The 20,224-nt window shown below is 45.1% G+C and overlaps 4 protein-coding genes across 5 annotated transcripts; 2 read left to right on the top strand and 2 right to left on the bottom strand.

The window, feature by feature from the left end:
* Window positions 1-81: 81 nt before the first annotated feature.
* fhdc1 (FH2 domain containing 1) lies at window positions 82-8,362 on the bottom strand. The gene is made up of 12 exons (XM_077719009.1): window positions 8,225-8,362; window positions 5,823-6,159; window positions 5,189-5,250; window positions 4,031-4,136; window positions 3,880-3,965; window positions 3,443-3,543; window positions 2,958-3,028; window positions 2,786-2,893; window positions 2,568-2,638; window positions 2,267-2,384; window positions 2,031-2,195; window positions 82-1,963 (listed from the first exon to the last, which is right to left on the bottom strand). The coding sequence occupies exons 2-12, from the start codon at window positions 6,105-6,107 to the stop codon at window positions 428-430; spliced, it is 2,709 nt and encodes a 902-aa protein (XP_077575135.1). The 5' UTR covers window positions 6,108-6,159; window positions 8,225-8,362; the 3' UTR covers window positions 82-427.
* Window positions 8,363-9,779: 1,417 nt separating this feature from the next.
* On the bottom strand, window positions 9,780-15,425 carry arfip1 (ADP-ribosylation factor interacting protein 1 (arfaptin 1)). 2 transcript variants are annotated; one of them, XM_077719157.1, is made up of 9 exons: window positions 15,012-15,425; window positions 13,629-13,888; window positions 12,860-12,952; window positions 12,452-12,524; window positions 11,434-11,549; window positions 11,081-11,302; window positions 10,852-11,009; window positions 10,603-10,777; window positions 9,780-10,273 (listed from the first exon to the last, which is right to left on the bottom strand). In XM_077719157.1, the coding sequence occupies exons 2-9, from the start codon at window positions 13,884-13,886 to the stop codon at window positions 10,118-10,120; spliced, it is 1,251 nt and encodes a 416-aa protein (XP_077575283.1). In that variant the 5' UTR covers window positions 13,887-13,888; window positions 15,012-15,425; the 3' UTR covers window positions 9,780-10,117. The 2 variants fall into 2 exon arrangements, with proteins under 2 accessions (XP_077575283.1, XP_077575282.1); XM_077719156.1 differs by having other exon boundaries at window positions 11,434-11,555; window positions 15,012-15,424.
* Window positions 15,426-15,529: 104 nt separating this feature from the next.
* lap3 (leucine aminopeptidase 3) lies at window positions 15,530-18,557 on the top strand. Its single transcript, XM_077719155.1, has 12 exons — window positions 15,530-15,785; window positions 15,860-15,975; window positions 16,049-16,103; window positions 16,265-16,530; window positions 16,668-16,832; window positions 16,889-17,047; window positions 17,366-17,490; window positions 17,579-17,667; window positions 17,811-17,913; window positions 17,984-18,063; window positions 18,176-18,288; window positions 18,355-18,557. The coding sequence occupies exons 1-12, from the start codon at window positions 15,690-15,692 to the stop codon at window positions 18,539-18,541; spliced, it is 1,554 nt and encodes a 517-aa protein (XP_077575281.1). The 5' UTR covers window positions 15,530-15,689; the 3' UTR covers window positions 18,542-18,557.
* A 262-nt stretch (window positions 18,558-18,819) lies between these two features.
* On the top strand, window positions 18,820-19,839 carry med28 (mediator complex subunit 28). The gene is made up of 4 exons (XM_077719158.1): window positions 18,820-19,048; window positions 19,155-19,221; window positions 19,298-19,410; window positions 19,498-19,839. Exons 1-4 carry the CDS (start codon window positions 18,890-18,892, stop codon window positions 19,705-19,707), a joined length of 549 nt encoding a protein of 182 aa, XP_077575284.1. The 5' UTR covers window positions 18,820-18,889; the 3' UTR covers window positions 19,708-19,839.
* Window positions 19,840-20,224: the final 385 nt, after the last annotated feature.

The following is a 20,224-nucleotide window of genomic DNA, read 5'->3' on the forward strand; positions in this document are numbered from 1 at the left end:
TTATAATATTAATTTGTCATTTTAAGAAGTCGAAAAGGCACATATTTGGTCATCTTTTTTCATGATTTAATTTGTCCCAAATATAAACTATATAATATAACAGAAACAATTTCTCAGAATAATATTTAACATCATCATCCTCGGTGGCCCCTGCCTTTAAAAAGTCCCGAATATTTGGATCAACTGAGTTAAAGCTAAACACAGTAACATGTATTTCTATTAAATAATCATAATCACAGTCAACTAACAACCCACAAAATGACACATTGAAAGAAAAACCCAAGTTAGCATTGGCGTCCTGGCATGTAATGCTACTACTACCCCATTACTTTGAATGGAGGCGTCCTAAAAACACTAGCGAGCGTTTTTACCACTACACTGGAACCTCCACGGCCATCTAGTCTTACTAAAATAAAGGTCGCTAAGTTTATCTCCAGCTAGGCTTGGCCACGCGACCACTAGCCTTGACGCTGTGCGCCCGCCGCAGAACATCACGCTCGTCGCCGGACGCCAATTTCCCCCGCCTGACCGAGCCGTGTCGGACCGGGGCCACGGAGGGGGCCGGCGGCTCTCTCCTGGTGCGGCAAGACGACGCCACCGTGCCTCGGGCAAAGCTGGGGACGTCGGATGACGACTCGCGGGCCGGCCAGGCGGCGGAGCGGCACATCTTTTCCTCGGGCGCCGCTTCGGGGACGTTGGCAGCCGGTTTATCCGCCAATGTGGTCTTCCGCCGGTTCGCCGACTCGCGTGGGAGTCCGGGAACGCCGCCTTTCTGGGCTTTGGAGTCATCTGGAGGTAGATTGGATCGTTGCCAATTCTTTAGGCTCCGCCCTCTGGGCCCGGAGCTCAGGTCCGGAGTCGACCTGGCCGGGCGCCCGACGGGTAGCGTTTTCCGCGCGCTTTGGCTTTCGCTGTCGGTTAATGTCCGCACGACGTTCCGGCTCGCGGGGGATCCGGGGTCGCGTAGAGGTCCGCCCACGTTTGGTCGAGTCTCTTTTGCCGGAGGTTGGACCGAGTCGGGGGTTCCAGGCTCGGGAAGAGCGTCCGAAGAAGCCGCCTTTTCGAGGGACGGGGTTTGAGTTTGAGAGACGACAGATAAGTCCGCTTGGGCGAAGTTTGTGGCGTTTGACGGCGGGTTCCGGTCGGACGATGTCGTTTCTGAGGGGAGTGAGGCGTCACGGGTGACCAAAGAAACCGAGTCGGTCTGGCCCTCTGTCCTCAAAGGATCTATCGCCACTTTTGGGATGGCATCGCTGCTGAGATTCGGTGAAATCGGTCGGGTCTCCAGTTCTGGTTCGGGTTTGCTCCAAAGGTTTGGACTCTGGAGGTAAAACGTTGGTGGACCGGGATCCAGAGTCAGCTTCTCTACCTTGGGGAGAGGGTCAACGGGTCCATGGGTTGTCGAGGGAACCGGGGTCAAAAGATTTTCTTCCGTTGTTCCCGCAAGCGAGCCATCCAGACTCTCCAAGAGAAGTGATTTTGCTTCAACTAAAGCACATTTCCCCGTGTCGACGTGGTCGCCACCGTGGCCTCGGGGGTCGCTTGGGGGATCCGGCGTAATGGCGTTGTCCGAAAGCGCTCTCCTCTCCACTTGCGGTCGGATCCAAAAACTTGGATCCTGGAGGCGAAACGTTTGCGGAGCGGAAACCAAAGTCAGCTTCTCGATGTTGGGCGGCTCGGAGAACCTGGCCAAAGCGTGGGGGACGCTTTTCCGACCCGCCCGGGGAAGGCTGTTGTAGAAAAGCTCCGGGGACCCCACCACGCGTCGTCGGGCGCCGGAAGAATGTGGCGAGCGTCCCCGCAGGAAATCCAGGAGAGCTCCTTCCGTGAGGGACTCCACGTCGTTCTCGCTGCCGCTCCTGGCCAGTGGCCCGGCGGCCTCCGACCACGCCGGCCGTCTTTCCTCCAACTCCTTGAGGCGACGCCGCCTGGCCGCCTCCTTCAGCTCGCGTTCCACGTTGTCCTGGAGAAAAGATGTCAAAATTGTAAAATCCCCTTTCCAGACGGGCCCGAAAAGACTGAGTTCGGACCTGGACGGCTTTCTTGAACTTGAGGCCAAAATCGCGAAAGATGCGGAAGCCCTCGTCCAACTTGAAGGCGTCCTTGTCCTCGCAGAAGAAGTCCACCAGGGCCTCGCCTTCCTGTCGGAGTTCCCGATGTCGCCGGTTCAAATCCGCCAGCGTGCGGGACGAGCTCTGGAAATGTCTGAGATGTTGGAGTGGACGCCAGTTGAGGATGGACGGACGGACGGACAGGGGGGACGGACCTGTAGGAAAGGCTCCAGCTGTTGGAGCAAGGCCGAGTCGCCCCGCGTCTTCTCCTCCAAGGTTTGAATCCGAACTTGCAAGGATGACAACTCCAGCTCCGTGTTCTCCACGGAGATCCTGAAAATGGACGGATTTTAGGTGCACTTTTAATTGTAATCTTGAAAATGAGATTTGTTCTTCATGGAAAATAAGGCTCTTTATTGCATACCTGGCAACCCACAGTTGACATTTGGCGTACACCAAAGGTATCAAACTCGGGTTGCTTGGTGGGTGTTTTTTTGTTGTTGTTTTTTTGTTTACCTGGCAGCACTCTGGACGTGGCTCAGTTTGTCTGGAAACTTCAACAGCGCTTCATCTTTTTTTTCAGCCTCCTAGGAACAAAAAATGCAACATTTAACCTTTTCATGCACAAATTGGCATGAATATTAACCCTTTCAGGAGATCCATTGAACTGATTGGCTGCCATCGAATGCCCAGAAAAGCTTAAAAATGAAACGTAATGTCCACAATATACGCACCATGGCCACAAAGTGCAGCAGGTTCATCCCCGGCTTGTTGGCTTTGGTGTCGGCCAGCGAGAGTAGCGACGACAGCTTGAAGCCCGCCGCGTTGCCGGCGTAGCCCCCCTGAACACATAAATCCATAAACGTAAACCTTTTTCCCATTTCGTCGACCCGTCCGCCAACCCACCGCGTTCAGGATGTTTCCGGCCTGCAACACCAGGTGCAAAACGGCATGGAGCTCCTCGCAGCTCATCAACTCTGCAGGCCAACAATAATAAAAAAACTAAATTAAATATATATAACGACAGATTGAGTTCAAATTGGGTCATTTCTTGTTGATTTTAGGGACACTTCTGGGACATTTCTATTCTATTAGGGTAGCTTTCTATGGATATCATGTCACTTCTTGCTTAATTTTAGGCTATTTTTGGGTCACTTCTTTTTCTGGGGACATTTCTGTTAATTTTGGAGCATTCCCAGATTAATGCTAAATTTCTGGAAGGCCACTGACACAAAATGGAGGACAAGTGTTACACACAGGACCATTTTCTGGCCAGCTGCGATGTAAGGAGACACCAAAAAACACAAAGAGAGCTTTGGGTGGGGCGTCGCTATCCGATGTCAGCCACCAGCTCGGCGGAAAGCCGACACCGGCGATGGCGCACGCTTTACCTCTGGCGGCGGCTCGGAGTACGTCCACGTCGTGACGGATGAGTGCGCTGGAGGGAGCAAACTCTTCGTCCAATACCATGGCCTCCATGCGCACCTCCAACCTGAGACAGTAGAACAATGTCAACAACATTTTGCCTCACTTACTGTCAATTGTGGAGCCTTTTTTGGTCACTTCGGGTAGATTTTGGAGGATTCTTGGTCACTAGAGGTAGATTTTGGAGCATTTTTGGGGTCACTTCATGTAGATTTTGGAGGATTTTTGGTCACACATCCTTTTTGCAGCATAATTGCCAGATTTTTTTGGATGTGTCAATAATTTAAATTGGATTTAAAAAAAAAAAACAGGACCAAATTGCAATGTTTTTGGTACTGGAACTGTATGAGTAAACCCCTGTTTTAGCCGCAAACGTCAGGGACAAAATGGAAGGCGGGCTTACCGGGGAACCTGGATGAGCTGGAACATAAAAGAGTCGGCCAGCGGCAGTTTGTCCGGATCGCCTCGGAATGCTCGCAGTTTTGCTGCCTGGAAGCAAAATGGTGTGTTTTTATTCGGGTATTTTATGGTTTCCACCCTCTTTCTGGACTGACTTCATCTGCATCGGGCAACAGCTTGAGCAGATCTTTGAGGGGGCGCGCCCCGTAGGCGCCACCGCCGCTGCCTTGCCGGATGTCCTCCACAATCTGAGCGTTGGACCTGAAACCAAAAAGAGGTGTGTCCTTTTAGGGAGAAAAACAACAACAACAACAAACAAGCAACACTTGTGGCATTGTCCAAAAGCAATTTGGCACTTTACTCCTCTAAGTCAGGGGTGTCAAAATTGGGTTTTAGATATATTTAGATTTTTAAAATAAATTTCTTGATTTTACAAAATGATTTTTGAACTAAAAACACCGAAAAATTGATGAAAAAAATGATTTTTTTTTATTTAAAAGGGGAAAATCAGGAAATTTAATATATCCATTCATACTCTTCATCTAAATTAGAAAGTCGGCACTCATATGACCTCCGATTTGTGACTTCAGCCCAGGGGCGGGGCAAAAGTGGGCGGTCCTCCAGGGCCAACGTAGGTGAAGCGTTTTTGGTCCAACACAGAGCACAGACAGTTGACGCAACGGGGGATGGGCTTCAAAAAAAGCAGAAGCAAGCACCTGACTGCAATCCACTAATTGGACTTGCAGGGCACCACAATTTGTGGAAAGGTTTCCTCTTTATAGTTTGGAACGAAAACCCATACCCTGCCGCACCCAGTGAAAACAAAATTACATATTTACATGACATATGTCCCTTTGTGGAATACTAGTTTGTCCAGCCCCGTTAAATTAAATTATTTTTAACACTACATCTTCACCTGATCACAACACCTCCATTTCATTAAGGTGCTCTGCAATGAGTCAAAAGTTATCATTTGATGGCCCACATTTGAAATAGGTCCAAAAAAAAGACTTGGACTGGCATCCGCAGACTACGTCGGGGGTGGGGAAAATTGGTTATGTGGGGATCAACGTGGTTGAGAGGTGTTGGTTCGGGAGAGAGTTTGACCGACGGGGGTTGGGCGGAGGGAGCACCTGATTGCAATCCACTAATTGGACTCGTAGGACACTATTATTGTGAGAAGGTCTCCTCTTTATGAGTTGGAATGGAAAACCCCTCCCCCGCACCCACCGTGGCACTTTTTGGAATAGTTTGGCCAGCCTCGTCGTAGCCAAAAGAGCGTACGGGGGAAGGGACACTTTTTGGACACTTACTTTTTGAACTGCTTGAGGAAAATGCCCACGTTGATTCCACGTTTGGAGTCCAGGATGTTCACCTGTAAGCACAACACAAAAAAACTCACCTCAGAAACTTTCACATTTCAAAAAATAATCGAAGGGCCACAAAAAAGGAACACTTTTTGTTCAAATTAAAAAATATATAGCAATTTCTAATATTAAACAGTGTCAAATGTATTATTTTTTATCTATATATTTTGGAAAAAATAGTTATATCAAAAAATAAACAAAAAATTGAATTCTTATTTCAAATAATAAATAGTTAAAATAAGAATATGTATTTATTCATATTAGAGTACTTTTAGTTTGTATTTATTTTTAAAAAAAGCAACAAAAATAATGATTTTTTTTCAATTTATAAAAAATGGTATTCTTATTGATCTTAAATTATAAATGGTTAAAAAAAGAACACGTATTTATTCATATTAGAGTACTTCAAGTTTGTATTTATTTTTTAAAAAGCAAAAAAAATAATGATGTATTTTTTCAATTTATAAAAAAAACAACATTGTTGAAAAATTACATTGTATTAAAAAAAATGGTCAAACTATAAATATCCTGTCCTTATTTTTATATCAATATGAAAAAGGAATTGGTCCAAATAACTCACCCCCTCTTTGGCCGGGTCCTTGAAGGCAGGAGAGTGTGACTCCGCCCTCCGGGCACGGGGCTCCGCCTCCTCCCTCCGGCAAAAAAGTTCCTCCACGGAGCTGGCGTCGATCTGGTAGCGCTGACGCCGCCCCGCCAGCGTCCACATGTTGGGCCTCTGCCGGACCTTCTCCTCGGGGATGGGCTTCCAGAAGAAGCTACGCACGCGTCGCTTCCGGCCGCACGGCTGGGCCGGCGGGGGAGGGGGCGGAGCCGGGGGCAAGGGCGGGACACCCAAGCCCGCCATGGCTATCTAACGCCCAAGCTCGGCGTCCATCGCTCGTTCCACCGAGAAGGAACTGCCTAAAAAAGAAAAAAAGGATTAACTAGTTAATTGTCGTTAACTGGGCCTTCTTTGGGCACTTCCTGTGCATTTTAGGTCATTTCCTGTTGACTTTTGAGTCCATTTCTGATGATTTTAGGACAGCAGTGGGTCATTTTGATCACTTTTTGTTAGTTTCCCAGCAAAAACGGCAAAAAACTGCAACAATAAAAAAAAATAGAACAAAAAACCCACCTAAAATGCGTTTTTTTTTAAATCAAAAATTTAAAAAATTCAAAACTGGTGCAAAAAAACAAGCAAAGAAAAACATAACTCCCAAAACAGAAGGTAAAGGGTAAAAAAAAGGAAAAACAACAAATAAAATGCACAAAAAACCTGCCAGAAAGTAATTTACTGGCAAAAAAGTGGACGGCTATCTTCGTCAGCAGCAGCCAATAATTTCCTTGGTCTTGACCTCCGTCCGAGACCTCGTAATCCCTTAATCCGACCGACAATGAGGCGGTTGCTTCTTTGTTCCGGACGCCGCAGGTACGACGGCCGTTACGTAAGAAGCCACCCCGCTAAAAAAAAAAACAAGTCGCCGTCACTAACGAGCGTTCCCACGGCGACCGGGACGCCCGGCCTCGCTCTCGGCCCTCCGGCGGGAAAGCAAGACATTTGAGGGATTAACCTGGGCTGTCGTCGTAAACCTCAAAACAAAAGAGCCACATAGTAAATGTTCAAGGAAGGACCGCCAATCAGAAAGTCACATGACAATATCCTCAAATTCAACAAAAAATGGGCCAAAATATCCATGAAGTTAGCCTGGAATGAAAAAAACCAACAGGCCGTTACCTTAAATCAACAGGAAGTGACCGAGAAGGCCGTAAATAAACAAAAGGTGGCACGAAATCAAATTCAAAGTGGTTTTATGTCAAACTAGCAAAATGTAACGCATGACATTTTTCATCTTTAGCGCCCGGCAACTAACGACGAATCGGAGTCCGTCTTTTTCCGGTGGTTTTCTTTTTAGTAGTCGTCGTCTGGCTAACGGCGTTGTTTAAGGGTGCCGTCGCCGTGGAGACGGTAGTCACGATGGGAGAGCAGCGGGCGGGCGGGAGGGTGGGGGGAGCGCAAACATGTTTGGGTGTATGGCTCCACCCCCCCCAGAGACCGGTGGAACATCAACTGAAAAAAAAAGGTGGCGGCTGCCGCAAAAAACTGTGAGGTCGATGTGGACTTTGCGGCCTAAAAAAAAGGAATATTAAATTTTCAGAGCAAGAATCTTCATTTCCTTGCCCGGCTTTTTTTCTGTGGTGACGTTGGCGCGCGCCCAGGCGAATAAATGAGGGGGTGACGTCAAGGGATTGGCGTTTGCCGTGCCAGTCTCGGACTCCGCGGCAACCGGCCCGCCCCCTCGGCACGTCCGGGGCGGGGCCAGGGGTCACGGGACCTCCCCTTCCTTCCGACCGAAGACTGGCAAAAAAAACGGGAAAAGGTCACACGCGGGCAGGTGGCCAGGCGGGCGACCCAGTGGGCAAATGACGACGTTCGATGTCCAATCTGTTTGGACTGGGATGGGTGGATGAACAAATGTCACTTCCAGTCAATTATGGGTCATTTCTTGTCAATTTGAGGGGGGGGGGTGTCACTTATTCTTGATTTCAAGTTAATATCTTCATTTTTTGGCACTTTCGGGTCACTTCCTGATGAACATATTGGTTTTGAGTACTTCCTGTAAATCTTGGGTCATTTCCCGTCCATATTGGCAGATTTTCAGTCACATCTAAGACATTATTATTAGAAAGATAAAATAGTAACTAACTAAATGACGTTTTGACTCGATAAATGTTTCCAAATTTGACAGCACACCACTTTTATGCAATATGGGATGAATGAAATGATAATTACAACGTAAGGCCTTAAGTCGCCGCTTTTGACACAATTAGGGGGGAAAATGGCAAAATAAAATGCTGGTAGAACATTTTCCACTAGGTTAAAGGGTTCAAAAGTTAAATATGATGAGAAAGGTAACGTTTCTTACTGTTAAAAGAGCTTAGGAAAAAGTTGGGGAGTGCACCCCTGATAGGAACGTCACTTACCGGGTCAAGATGGTTCGTTGCGATTCGGCTATGTTCGGCTCGTTTCGGCTCGGCTCGATTGGGACGAAGAGGAAAAAGGCAAGCGAGAAGAACAGTCGTTTTCCCACAGGCAGGTTGGCATCCCAGCCAGCCAGCTGCCGCCGCTGCTGCGAACGTTAGTGCGCACGCGCAGGCGCATGAGCTCCGTGCGTGCTCGCGCGCGAAAGCGGCGTCAGGTGGACAGGGGGCGGGGTAAGGCTGGGCTGGGTGGAGCTATAAAGGAAATAGAAAAACATTGGATTGGTCTTCCAAGTGCAATAGATTTTTTTCTCTCTCAAAACAATGCAATATTGTTTTCGTCTACTTTATTTTATGTTAATATTTCTACTGTTTCAACTGTTTTTGCAATAATTTGTATTCATTCATTTTCTGAACCGTGCGGGGGTGCTGGAGTTGATCCAGCAAAGTACCGGTACCAGAGCTTGACCTGAAATTAGAAACAAAGCATGGAAAGATAGGCAGAGATCAGTGAAAATAATGTTTATTTTCCCAAACAAATTGCACAAATGCGCACATTAAGATAAAAATATTTCATTTTTTTTTTCAAATATTCAAAATAACAGGGTTTCCTTTATTGATTTTGATTGTGATACAAAAAAATGATATCTCATTCTATGGATGTTCTGGGAAAATGTGCTAATCTGGTAAAACTACAAATATATAGATCTTTTTTAATGTTTTAATGGAGTGTCAGTTGCAAACATCGCAAAATTGTCATAAATATGCACTGGTATTTTCAAAAATAGACTTTTTATTCCCCCCTTAAATGTTAAAGCTAGTATAAAGTGCTAGCAGCCTTAAGTGGAGGAACAAGCTAGTCTTTCGAAAAAAAGGATTAAAAACATTTTATTTATACTTTAGACACATTCTTCATGCAATGTACATTTTTAAGGAAAATGAGTAGTTTGTCTATCGGAGCGCTTTTATTTTAACGTTCTTCGACATAAAGTGGTTTTTAGAGGGCGGTTGTTAGCATGTAGCACAGAAAGGTAAGCTAATTTAAGGCACATTTTGTTAAAAAAATGATATAAAAGCAGTTTTATCGACACAAACAAATTAGAACGTAGACATGAAATTAATAGAACTAAATTTCGGAGGTAGCGGCGTTGGTGACCGGCGGCCATCTTAGATTGCCCTGACCAATATGGCCACCGACCACTGCAAAATGGAGTGGACATTTATCGCCGTCATCGACAGACAATGTTTTTTTTTTTTTTTATCGATACAGGAAAAGTCAGTTGAAATTGAGAGACAAATATGGAATGTACCAAAAAAAATAAAGATGAATGTCAATTTTAGCTTCCAACAATCATAACGCTGCTTATGAAAAGACTATTTTTTTAATGCAGTTTTTTTAAGCCCTTCATGCCGGAATCTAAATCCAACAAATATACATTAAAAAGCAATGGGAGGGAACCACTTGTATATAAAAATAATGAAAAGAATGAATTATATAGCATAGAAAGAAAATAAAATATCATTTAAAAATCCTAGAAACTGTGATCCCCCCCCCCCCCCAAATGGAGTCTATTCAACTATCCCCCTTTTTATTTCTGAAAATGATAAAAGGGTAACTTTATTTTTAATATATATATATTTTTTAGCATTAGAATTTTCTTAATTAGACCCGTATCTTTATATATCTTGTACTTTGATGTATTCCTCCAATTCTCAATGTAAATTTGTCAAAGCGTTCAGGATTTGTCAAAAAGCGTCAAAGTGCATCATTATAATTATTTTTTAAGATTGTAGTGTCTAGATTTTACCGTCTCCCATCCCCGGGAGTCGCACCCGGTCAATTTTGGCCAAACCGTCTCTTATCCTACCCAACGGCGGAACACCTGAAGACTTCCCTCAATGCTCTTCGAGCCAAGATGGCCGCTGGCCGCCGCCCGCTTTCGACTTGATGTGGAAGTCCTCCAGAGTTTTCTCCAGCTGATGCTGGTTTCCCGAATAGTAGGCGACCACAGCGTTGTGGAACAGCATCAGCTGCTTGTGCAACACTTTCACCTAAAGTGGAAGGACATAAAAAACAACCATCATCAGCTGTCAGGCTCTTTAACAAAACAAATGGCTGAGTGTTAAGACCTACCACATTCATGCATGTACACCTGTGTATGTATATATATGGCCTAATAAATATGTATGTGTATTGGATTGGATAACTTTATTCATCCCGTATTCGGTAAATTTGGTTGTCACAGTAGCAAGAGGGTGAGAATACAGACACAGAAAAAGACACTTAGACATAAATAGCCCTCTAGCTACTGTGACAACGAAATTTCCCGAAAATACGTGAATAGACCCGTAAATGATGATGATGGTTTTGGTCTACAGACCTTGTTCTCCTCCAGGAACTTGAGTTTGACGGTGACGTCGTCTCGCATCTGCTGGTACTTGTCGCGGTGCGTCTGGTACAGCTGCTGCGCCATCTCCATCTTGGGTAGCGTGTTGGCGTCACGCGGGCCCAGGTTCAGCTCCTCCAGATCCGTGCGGTACGCGTCGTACTCCACCCTGACGTGGGAGGGAAGAGGAGCGCTAGTGCCAATCCCCTTGGCTTTAAGGAATCACCTTCAACCATGGCTCACCTGGCAAGCTCGTATTGCTTGATGTTGATGATGGTGTCCTCGATGGTTTTGTCCACCAGAGTGTTGACGCTGTCGATGAAGAAGTTGATGGCGCTCAGAAGCGTCTCGCCATTTTTCGACAGGAGTTTTTGGGTGTTGGCGTTGAACGCAAACTCCTCCTGAGGGCAAAGCAAAGCAGTTTATCGTTAGCGAACGCTAGTTTGAAGAGGGAGACTGTCAGTGAGTTTACGTGGAGCTCAGGCGTCTTGAGGCTGAGGTCGGCAAAGGCGTCGCCCAGCTGCTTCTGCGTGCGCAAGACGGGCGCCAGCTGGCCGGCCAGCGTCTGGGCCAGCTTGATCAAGTTCTGGTACTTGCGCTTGTTGTCGCGGAGCACCTCGATGCGGGCCTCCAGGTCCAGGTCCACCGTCTTAGAGCCGCGGCCCAGCCTCTCCGACAGGATCTGCCGCGTGCACTGGAAAAGCGGCATTCACAATTTCTTCAGTCCAATTTTATTTCTTCTTATGTCATCATTTGCATTTTGTTATGACATTGTGACCGAAGATGAATTCGTCAAAATATAGCATAGATTGTGCCATGACTTACTTTATAAGTGTTGATGCTCCACTTTCTGACCAGGTTGAGTTTCTCCATGGTGGGGCTCTTGAGGTCTTCGGACAAAACCAGGGCTCCGCTTGCCGCCGACTCCCTTTTGCTGGTTTCTGTTTCTTGGCGGTGGAAATGGAAAAAAAAATTAAAAGGGGGAAATAATCAAGTAAATTCAAACACAGAAAAAAAATGTTTTTAAAAATAAAACAGACTGTTTCATTGTTTGCCTATTAAATCATGAATATTTTTCAAATTGCATTCGAAGCTGTTAGGATTATTAGTCCCACATTAAAATATTATATATAATTATAATATATTTGCTTCCAATGAAGAATATGCTTTGCTTTACTATTAAGTTTAGTTTCATATTATTATATAATTGATTGTAACAAAGTAAATGCTTTGCTTTTTTAGGTAGACTAGACAACAAAAGTTTTTTTTTAAGTGAACCAAAAACAGAATATTTTCCCACTTATGGGTTGATTAAACTGTTTACAAAAAAAACAAAAGGGCTGATGTAGGGGCAGTCTATCGACGCCATTAACGGCTAATGACTAGATACTGACTTGGAACGAAGAGTTGCTTTGTTTTTTGTTTTTTTGCACGATGGGGAGTTTGTTTGTAATTAGCAAAGCCTCTGTGGCCGGCACAGGTGCTGAAAGCAGCCCCGGTAGCCATGGCAACCTGCCTCTCCATTTGCATTTCCAACAGGAGAAGCGAAATGAAAAGCAAAGCAAAGGAGAGCAACTTTTCCTCTATTCACTTCCCGCGTGCCAAATGAGGAATAGAGACAAAGTTGTATTGGGGAAGTTTTGCTTTTCAATAATTTTAGGACTACTACTATTCTGGGGCAGCGTTCTTCTTAAAATTTGCACTTTTAATGACCCTTTTCTCGCTTATAAGCCATATTTGTCATTCAGAAAAATGAGGACCGAATCAAGGGTGCGGCTTATATGCGCACAAGACTTGCTATACTCTTTTTTTATCAATTGTGTCAAGGCCACGTAGCACCGACCTGATTGGACGACGACTTCCGACGCGGACGGGAGCCGAGGCTCTGTAATGGCCGTCAACCCGGGGGAGGGATTCTACAGGGAAGAAAAAAACAACCGGTCATTGTTTGCTCTTGTAGTTGATAGTATAGTTCACGGGTGTCCAAGTGGCGGCCCGGGGGCCAAGTCTGGCCCGCCACATCATCTTGTGTGGCCCGGGGGCCACATCATTCGTTCATTTAATCAATTCATAAAATAAAAAAATCTAAATTTGATATCTAAAATGGTCCGGCCCACATAAAATTGAGTTGACACCCTTGGTCTAAAACGACAGGACATTTACAAGTTGAATCGTCCCAAGATAAATATTTTTTTAGGTTTTTGTAGATGGAATTTTGAGTGAATTCCTGATGATTTAGCTTTGGACTCACCTCACCAAAGACGTCTTCCTCCGGGGTCCCATCCAGGTCTCCGTTGCTGGTCACGTCACGGCTCTTGGACAATTCCTCAACCGTGGGGTCCTCCTGTAATCAAAGGGGATGTTCGGATGCTTATCAAGATGGCCGCCAATCATTAAAAAAAGGAGAATGTAGAAAAAACTAACAAAAAGTCATTGGAAAACTATAGACAAATTCAGTGCCGAGTCCTAGTAGCAAGATTATATATATATATATATATATATATATTTTTTTTTTTTTTTATTGATCTATTTATTGTTCATATAAATGTGAAAATCCATGCTGAAACTTGTAAGCAGAAGCCACTCTTACTACTAGGACTTATCAGTCAAGTATAAAAAATATATAGCTTTAAATAATTAATAGCAAGGGGAAAAAAATCACAAAGTAGTGAATTTGCGATAATCGAGGGATTACTGTAATAGTCCACAACTCCAGAATCACAAGACAGTGGCCTGCCTACGGGACAAAAGCTTTCCTGGTGGTGTCATGGGACCGAGGCATGAATACTTGAAAGTTATTTGACACCCGCTTCAAATGAAGCGCCTCCTAAAGTGAATTTGGAGATAAGATGACCTCCCGTACTGCGATAACCTCCTCGTAAAGTCACTTTTAACTCATTCACTGCCATCGACGGTTCTGACAAGCTTAATTTTCCGTCCATTGACAGCGCTCGACGTCCAATTCATTTTGACTCGGGGGTCGGGCGTATGAATAAGGACTAATTTGGACTAAACGTCACCTTAGTGCCATCGTTCCTGCATTCCTCCGCTGCGTTCTCAGAGCGGCCATTTTCTACGTCTTCGCCGAAGCGTACGTCCTCGTCGCCACTTAGCGATTTATCTTCCATGCTTTCTATTTCCACGTCATACATCATTTTGTTCCCTGACGCGCTGTCAATGGCGTCAGGGAGCGGCGAGGGGGCGCTCTCATCGGGTTCCGTGCGAGGGTCCTCGCTGGAGAACTTGCCCGGTTCCGTGCCGAGGCTGCTCTCAGACATGCCTGAAGAAAAAACAACACATTTTTGCAAATTTTATGGTAATATTTAGAGATTATTTACTTTAAAGAGATAAAAAATATATTTTTCAAATTTAAAGAAATGAAAACAGAATTTGAGTATTGTAAATGTATTTGTTTTCTTTTTTAAATAACAAAATACAGTCTATTCACTTTTTAAAAATATTTTTCTATAATAAAATGTGTGAAAAAGAAAAAAATAGCACTTGTTTGTCTTATTTGTAAGATATTTCCTTGAAACAATCTATTTTTCATGTTATATATGGAAAATTTAAATTTTAGAACAATTGAAGAATTAATTATAAATAAAAAGTAGAATCAGCAAATATTTAAAAAAATGACTTGTTATACTTTAGCCAATATTTTTTGGAAAGGAGAATAGTTACTCTGAAAGTTCATTCATTCAATGTCAGACTTCCCACTTTAAAATGATTGGACGTCCATTGCCGTCAATGCCAAACTGAGACATTTTATTGTTACGTACGTAAAGTAAATAGTCAAAAATTTTACTCAACAGGAAGTAGCAAACGAAACAGGAAGTCGCCTTCCAAAGGAAATGTAAAATACAATCCGCCTGAACTTTATCATTTTAAATGACGCTTAACATTTTTTTTCTTGATTTTTAGAATTGTATTGTATTATTTTGCTTCTTTTTCACTTCCCCAAAAATATTCCAACTTCAAATAGCTATTTCGGAAATTAAATGTCAACCCTCTCTTCCTATTTTACAATCCAAAATGTACTCCACATTAAACCAAACTTTTCGTTGTCATTTTAAATCTTTTTAGGTCATGATGTTGCCACAATTTTGCTGACGTGTAACATTCGTAGAAAAAGTTACCAATATAAAATGTCATCCACCTCCTCGTCCTATTGCAACCATATACTACATTCATTTATAAAAATGTCGATATTATTGATGACCACAGCGTAAACTGCTCTTTTGACGTCGCATGCTAGCGGTCTTAGCTAACTGGTTAGCAAACGAGCTAAGCAAAAGTCTGCCTTTACACCCGTTAGAGCCGAAAAGTACTGCTTTCGCAACGTTTACACAAGAAAAGGAAAGGAGCAGTGAGAGTTTTAAAAAGAAATAAGTTGTTGAACGTACCTGTCAAGTGACGACAGTCGTGGCTAACTTTAGCAGATTGTACCAAAGTCCTTAAACCGGGTTTCGGACGTCCGTGGAATAGCAGGCGGTGTCCTTTGATATAAAAATGCCAATTACTAGCGGTATGTTTTTCGCGCTGTTGGACGGAACTTCGGACCCCGGAAAAGTCATCAGCCGCAGAGGGGCGTCACGCCGTAAACTATTTGTTGCATCCGTGTCTGCGCCCTCCCCCTGCTGTTAAAACCCACTGTTTGCAACTTGGACTCGTCCAACATAAAGTGCACTTTTAGTTAAACGAAGTCAGTGGAGTTTGGCGGGAAAAGAATGACACAACGCGTAATCCTGGTTTTAAGTAACGTTGCAGTTGAGCACAAACTATACTTATAATTATATTAGCAAATAAATTGAAAACAAAATACGTTTTAAAAAATAATCGTGACAACCATTTTACCCAATGTATAGTTATTTGTATAATGAGGGCCTTCTTTTGTATATATACGTACTGTTTATAAACAAAACACTTTCGAGTTGGCATAGTCGCTCGATGATGAGGTCACAAAACAAGCGCCGGCCGACGGGTTCCCGGTATTCCTTCGAGTTCATCATGCGCGCGACCTTTAACGCAGTATACTGCTAGAACTTTGTACTTTGTCCCTATTTTAGACCGAGATATCGAATATGTTCCTTTTAAGGGGATCTGCTGTGTTGCCACTTTTGCGATCGAATTGCTGCCGGACGTTTTGTTCATCACCAAGTCTCCAAATGGAAAGAAAAGTCAGTTCACAGACTCTTGTTGTGTTTCCGAAAACGTGCGCTTTGGATGAATTTAGCTCATTTTTGGTCGACAGGGTTTGGTGCTTGGAGTCTTCGAGAAGAAAGGAGAGGAGAGCAACCTACGATTCACGCAGGCAGGCGAGGCTTTTGACCACAAAGTCTCCGGCAAACTCTCCGAACTACTAAAAATGTATTTTGAACACACACACAGAAATGATGTTACTTATTCATCATTTAGCTAATGCCACAATGGATCTGTGCAGCTCTGGACCATCTCTGAAGAAAGGCAAAAGCAGGGTGTTCTATGGCGTTCACAAGGTGGGGGAATTAGATTAGATGGATGTAATGGCAAAATACTAGATTTGCAATTACCTGCCAATTCTTTAGCTGTCTTTGACTGAGCTAAAAGTCCAATTAGTTTGGACTGGGAAGTTCCACATGGATTGGACGTTCACAACCATGACTCGTTGGTGCTCCAGGATTTCCCGTGCGTAGCGGTGGTGGGTCTGGATGATCCAGCGGCCGGCGTTTGCGGGGCGGAGAACTGGGACCTGGTCAAGGAGAACGTCCGGGAGGCCGTGTCGGCCGGTTGCCGGGTTCTTCAGGACCTGGAGCTCACCCACGTGGAGGTAGACGGCTGCGGCGACCCGCAGGCGGCGGCCGAGGGCGCCTTGTTGGGCCTCTTTTATTACGACAACCTGAAATCCAAGAAAAAGGCCAAAGTCACTGTGCTTCCTCACGACAGGTACTGCAAAACGGGTACATCCGACCTTTCATCGCCAAAAATGGCCGCCCTAAGACAACATTCCCATCAAAGTCAATGTATATACATTAAAATGAAGTACAGTAATTTCTTATTACACTTTGTGTGGTTGCGTTTAGTGGCGAGGCGGCAGCGTGGGAGAAAGGAGTGCAATATGCCCAAGGTCAAAACCTGGCCCGCCTCCTCATGGAAGCCCCAGCCAATCACATCACTCCAAGCTCATTCGCCAAGACTATTGAGGAGAGCCTGACTCAATATGGCGACCGGGTCCTGGTTCAAAAGAGGTAGATTACTGTATTTTGTCTTTTAGAGGTGCTTCTATTTATTATCTTCTTCTTAGATCTCAGGCGTGGATCGAGGAGCAAGGAATGGGCGCCTTTCTCAGCGTGTCCAAAGGCTCAGAAGAGCCCCCTGTCTTCTTGGAGTTGCACTACAAGGGCTCGCCCGACAGCGCCGACGCACCGCTGCTTCTAGTCGGCAAGGGCATCACCTTCGACAGGTACACATCTCACCACATATACATAAAACTTGATGTCCATGTCACTTTACGTCAGCCATCTTGTGTCAGGGCCATTCCATAAAACTAACATTATAGCCAATGGAACGTATCCGTTAAAATACCTTGAATTTGCTGAAAAAATGTCAGATGATTTGACATTATTTTTGTTTTCAATGCATCTATTGTGGCGGAAACGTTGCCCCTACCAACATGGCTGCCCCGAGGCCATATTGGTAGGGCTGATGACGGGTCCAATCCTTCTGAAGCAAATGAACATGTGGTCCCGCCCACTTCAAAAAGTCTGGATGTCTTTTTCAGTGGCGGTATTTCTCTGAAGCCGGCAGCTTCCATGGACATGATGCGAGCCGACATGGGCGGAGCCGCCACCGTGTGCGCCGCCGTCGTCACGGCCGCGGCCCTTAACCTGCCCCTTAACATCATTGGTGATGCCCACTCACTCACTCCATTGCTAAAAACGTCCTATTTTTTAAAATATATATATTTTATTTCTTTTTGGCCTTTTCGGAGCAGGCTTGGCTCCACTTTGCGAGAACATGCCAAGCGGGAAGGCTACCAAGCCCGGTGACGTCGTCACGGCCAAGAACGGGAAAACCATTCAGGTGGGCGGAGCATGATGTCCAACAGAGACAGTCACAGGGTGCTCGGACGTTTGGTCACTGGTCTTTTGGTCGCTGGTCTTGGTCACAGTTACCAACTAGTTCAGGAGTGCCCTGTCTATCGCCAATGTGTCCCTGTCTTTTAGGTGGACAACACTGACGCAGAAGGACGGCTAATCCTGGCCGACGCCCTGTGCTACGCGCACACCTTCAACCCCAGGGCGGTCGTCAACGTGGCTACGCTAACAGGTGCGAGCGAGAGAATCCATGACGTTTAGCCAGTGACGTAACCACGGCGCCCTCATTTTTCTTCTCCAAGGTGCTATGGATGTAGCACTAGGCTCGGCAGCAACCGGAGTCTTCACCAACTCTGATTGGCTGTGGGAGCAATTGCACAAAGTATGGCCCCATTATTGTCATTTTCCTTTGGTGTTTGACAGAAAACAAATATCTTGTTTTTGTACTATTCAAAACTCCGACATTGACCAAACTTGCTGGTTTGTACACGTAGGCCAGCGTGGTGACGGGCGACCGCGTATGGCGGATGCCGCTGTTCCAGCACTACACCAGACAGGTGACAGACTGCCAGCTGGCCGACCTCAACAACATCGGGAAATACAGCCGGTATGTAGAAATGTCCTAAATCAGCAAATAAGTCACTTCTCACCGGTGCCATTTGTCGGTGGCTAGGTCTGGCGGCGCTTGCACGGCGGCGGCGTTCCTTCGGGAATTTGTTACGGCGCCTCACTGGGCTCATCTAGACATTGCGGGAGTGATGAGCAACAAGGATGAAATTCCTTACTTGAAGAAGGGCATGTCGGGAAGGCCCACGCGCACCCTGGTGGAATTTGCTGCCGCCTTGGCGTACAACAAATAAAGCACTTGCTCTAAAACGATGTCATGTCTTCATTGACAGCAATGTATGCCAAATCCATTTAAAGTGAGAGGTTTGGCAGTGAATTCATGTTAATTAATTCCACTTTAAATGGATCAAGAGTCTGTCAATGGTAAAATGTCATTTCACAAGAAAAATCAAAAGCCCGACGGATTTCATGTCTATTCATTGTAAATGGCACTCATTTATTTTTTTGTGAAGTGCCGATAGGCAACGCAGTAATCACAGGCGACCAGCAGGCGAACATACCTATGGAGATTGGAAACTCCCGTTCCATAGTAGTAGTAGAAGAAGAAAACCCCGGAAGTATTTCTTCGCCGTTCGCCGCCGATGGCTTCTTCCATGAGCGGTATGTTCCCCGGCCAGCAGCCGCAGACCGTGCACACCGTCCCGGGCACGAGCGCCCCGGTCCAGCCGGGGTTTCCCGGTCCGGCGAACCGCAGCCAGGGAAGCAACACGCTAGTGGACGAGTTGGAGGCTTCGTTCGAGGTAGGGGGCGATGGTTAGCTTTGAATGCTAATGTCTGTCTCTTATTATTATTATCCACTCGACTTTCATTTAAACATTTTTTTAAAATATATGTTTCCAAATCCAGGCATGTTTCGCCTCGTTGGTAAGCCAAGACTACGTGAACGGGACTGACCAGGAGGAGATCCGAACAGGTCAGTGTTTTTGCCTGAAATAGTGGACTATTTACGGATGTATTCCCGTAAAAAAATGCTTATTTTTGTGGTTAAGGTGTGGACCAGTGCATCCAGAAGTTTCTGGACGTGGCCCGACAGACGGAGTGTTTCTTTCTGCAGAAAAGGCTTCAGTTGTCAGTTCAGAAGCCGGAACAGGTTGTCAAGGAGGTAAGTGTCTGCCATTGACGCCGATAGACGTCCAACTTGATTGGCATCAATCGATTGATCTCAACACTTTTGTTTTTGCACGTTTAGGATGTGTCGGAATTGCGCAACGAGCTCCAGAGGAAAGAGCTGCTGGTGCAGAAGCACCTGTCCAAACTACACGCGTGGCAGCAAGTCCTGGATGAAGTCAGCGTGCAGCAGCAGCATCGGAAGGCCAGCGAGCTCCCCCCGCCCGGACCTCTGGCCTTCCTGGAGCAGGCTTCAGCCAACTTGCCTCCAGCCCCACTAAAGCCCAACTAGCCTAGCGGACCGAGCCCCGTACATGGTCGTGGAAGGCCGGCATGGCACTCAAGGACTTTTCCTTCAATTGGACTGGATGTTTTCTCATGACAAACTCGTTGAAATAAAAATGTTATTTTGTTACTTCTTGAAGTGGGGGCATTTCTAATTGAGGGTCACTTCTTTATTTTCAGTCACCTTTTGTTTACATAGGTTCAATTCCTACTCACTCCCTCTTAGTTAAGTTATTCCTGCATCATTTCCCATCAAAGTCAATGCATTGACTTTAAAATGAAGTCTTAAGTATGTGTCCTATTTCTCAACAGGACTGCAAAAGATGATTTAATAAATTGCCGCGTCTCACATTTCAAATGGATGGGCGTCTATTCGTAATATTTTAATTTAAATTAATTTCACAGAATAAGGATAATTGGATGCCGCATGTCAATGACACAGAGAGATATATATAGTATTAAATTAAGGCATCAGGTAGTTAAAAACAAAGGAAGCATATAGTCATGGCGGTTCTCCACCACTG

This window comes from Stigmatopora nigra, chromosome 6, assembly GCF_051989575.1.
Source record: "Stigmatopora nigra isolate UIUO_SnigA chromosome 6, RoL_Snig_1.1, whole genome shotgun sequence".
Classification (NCBI taxonomy): Eukaryota; Metazoa; Chordata; class Actinopteri; order Syngnathiformes; family Syngnathidae; genus Stigmatopora; species Stigmatopora nigra.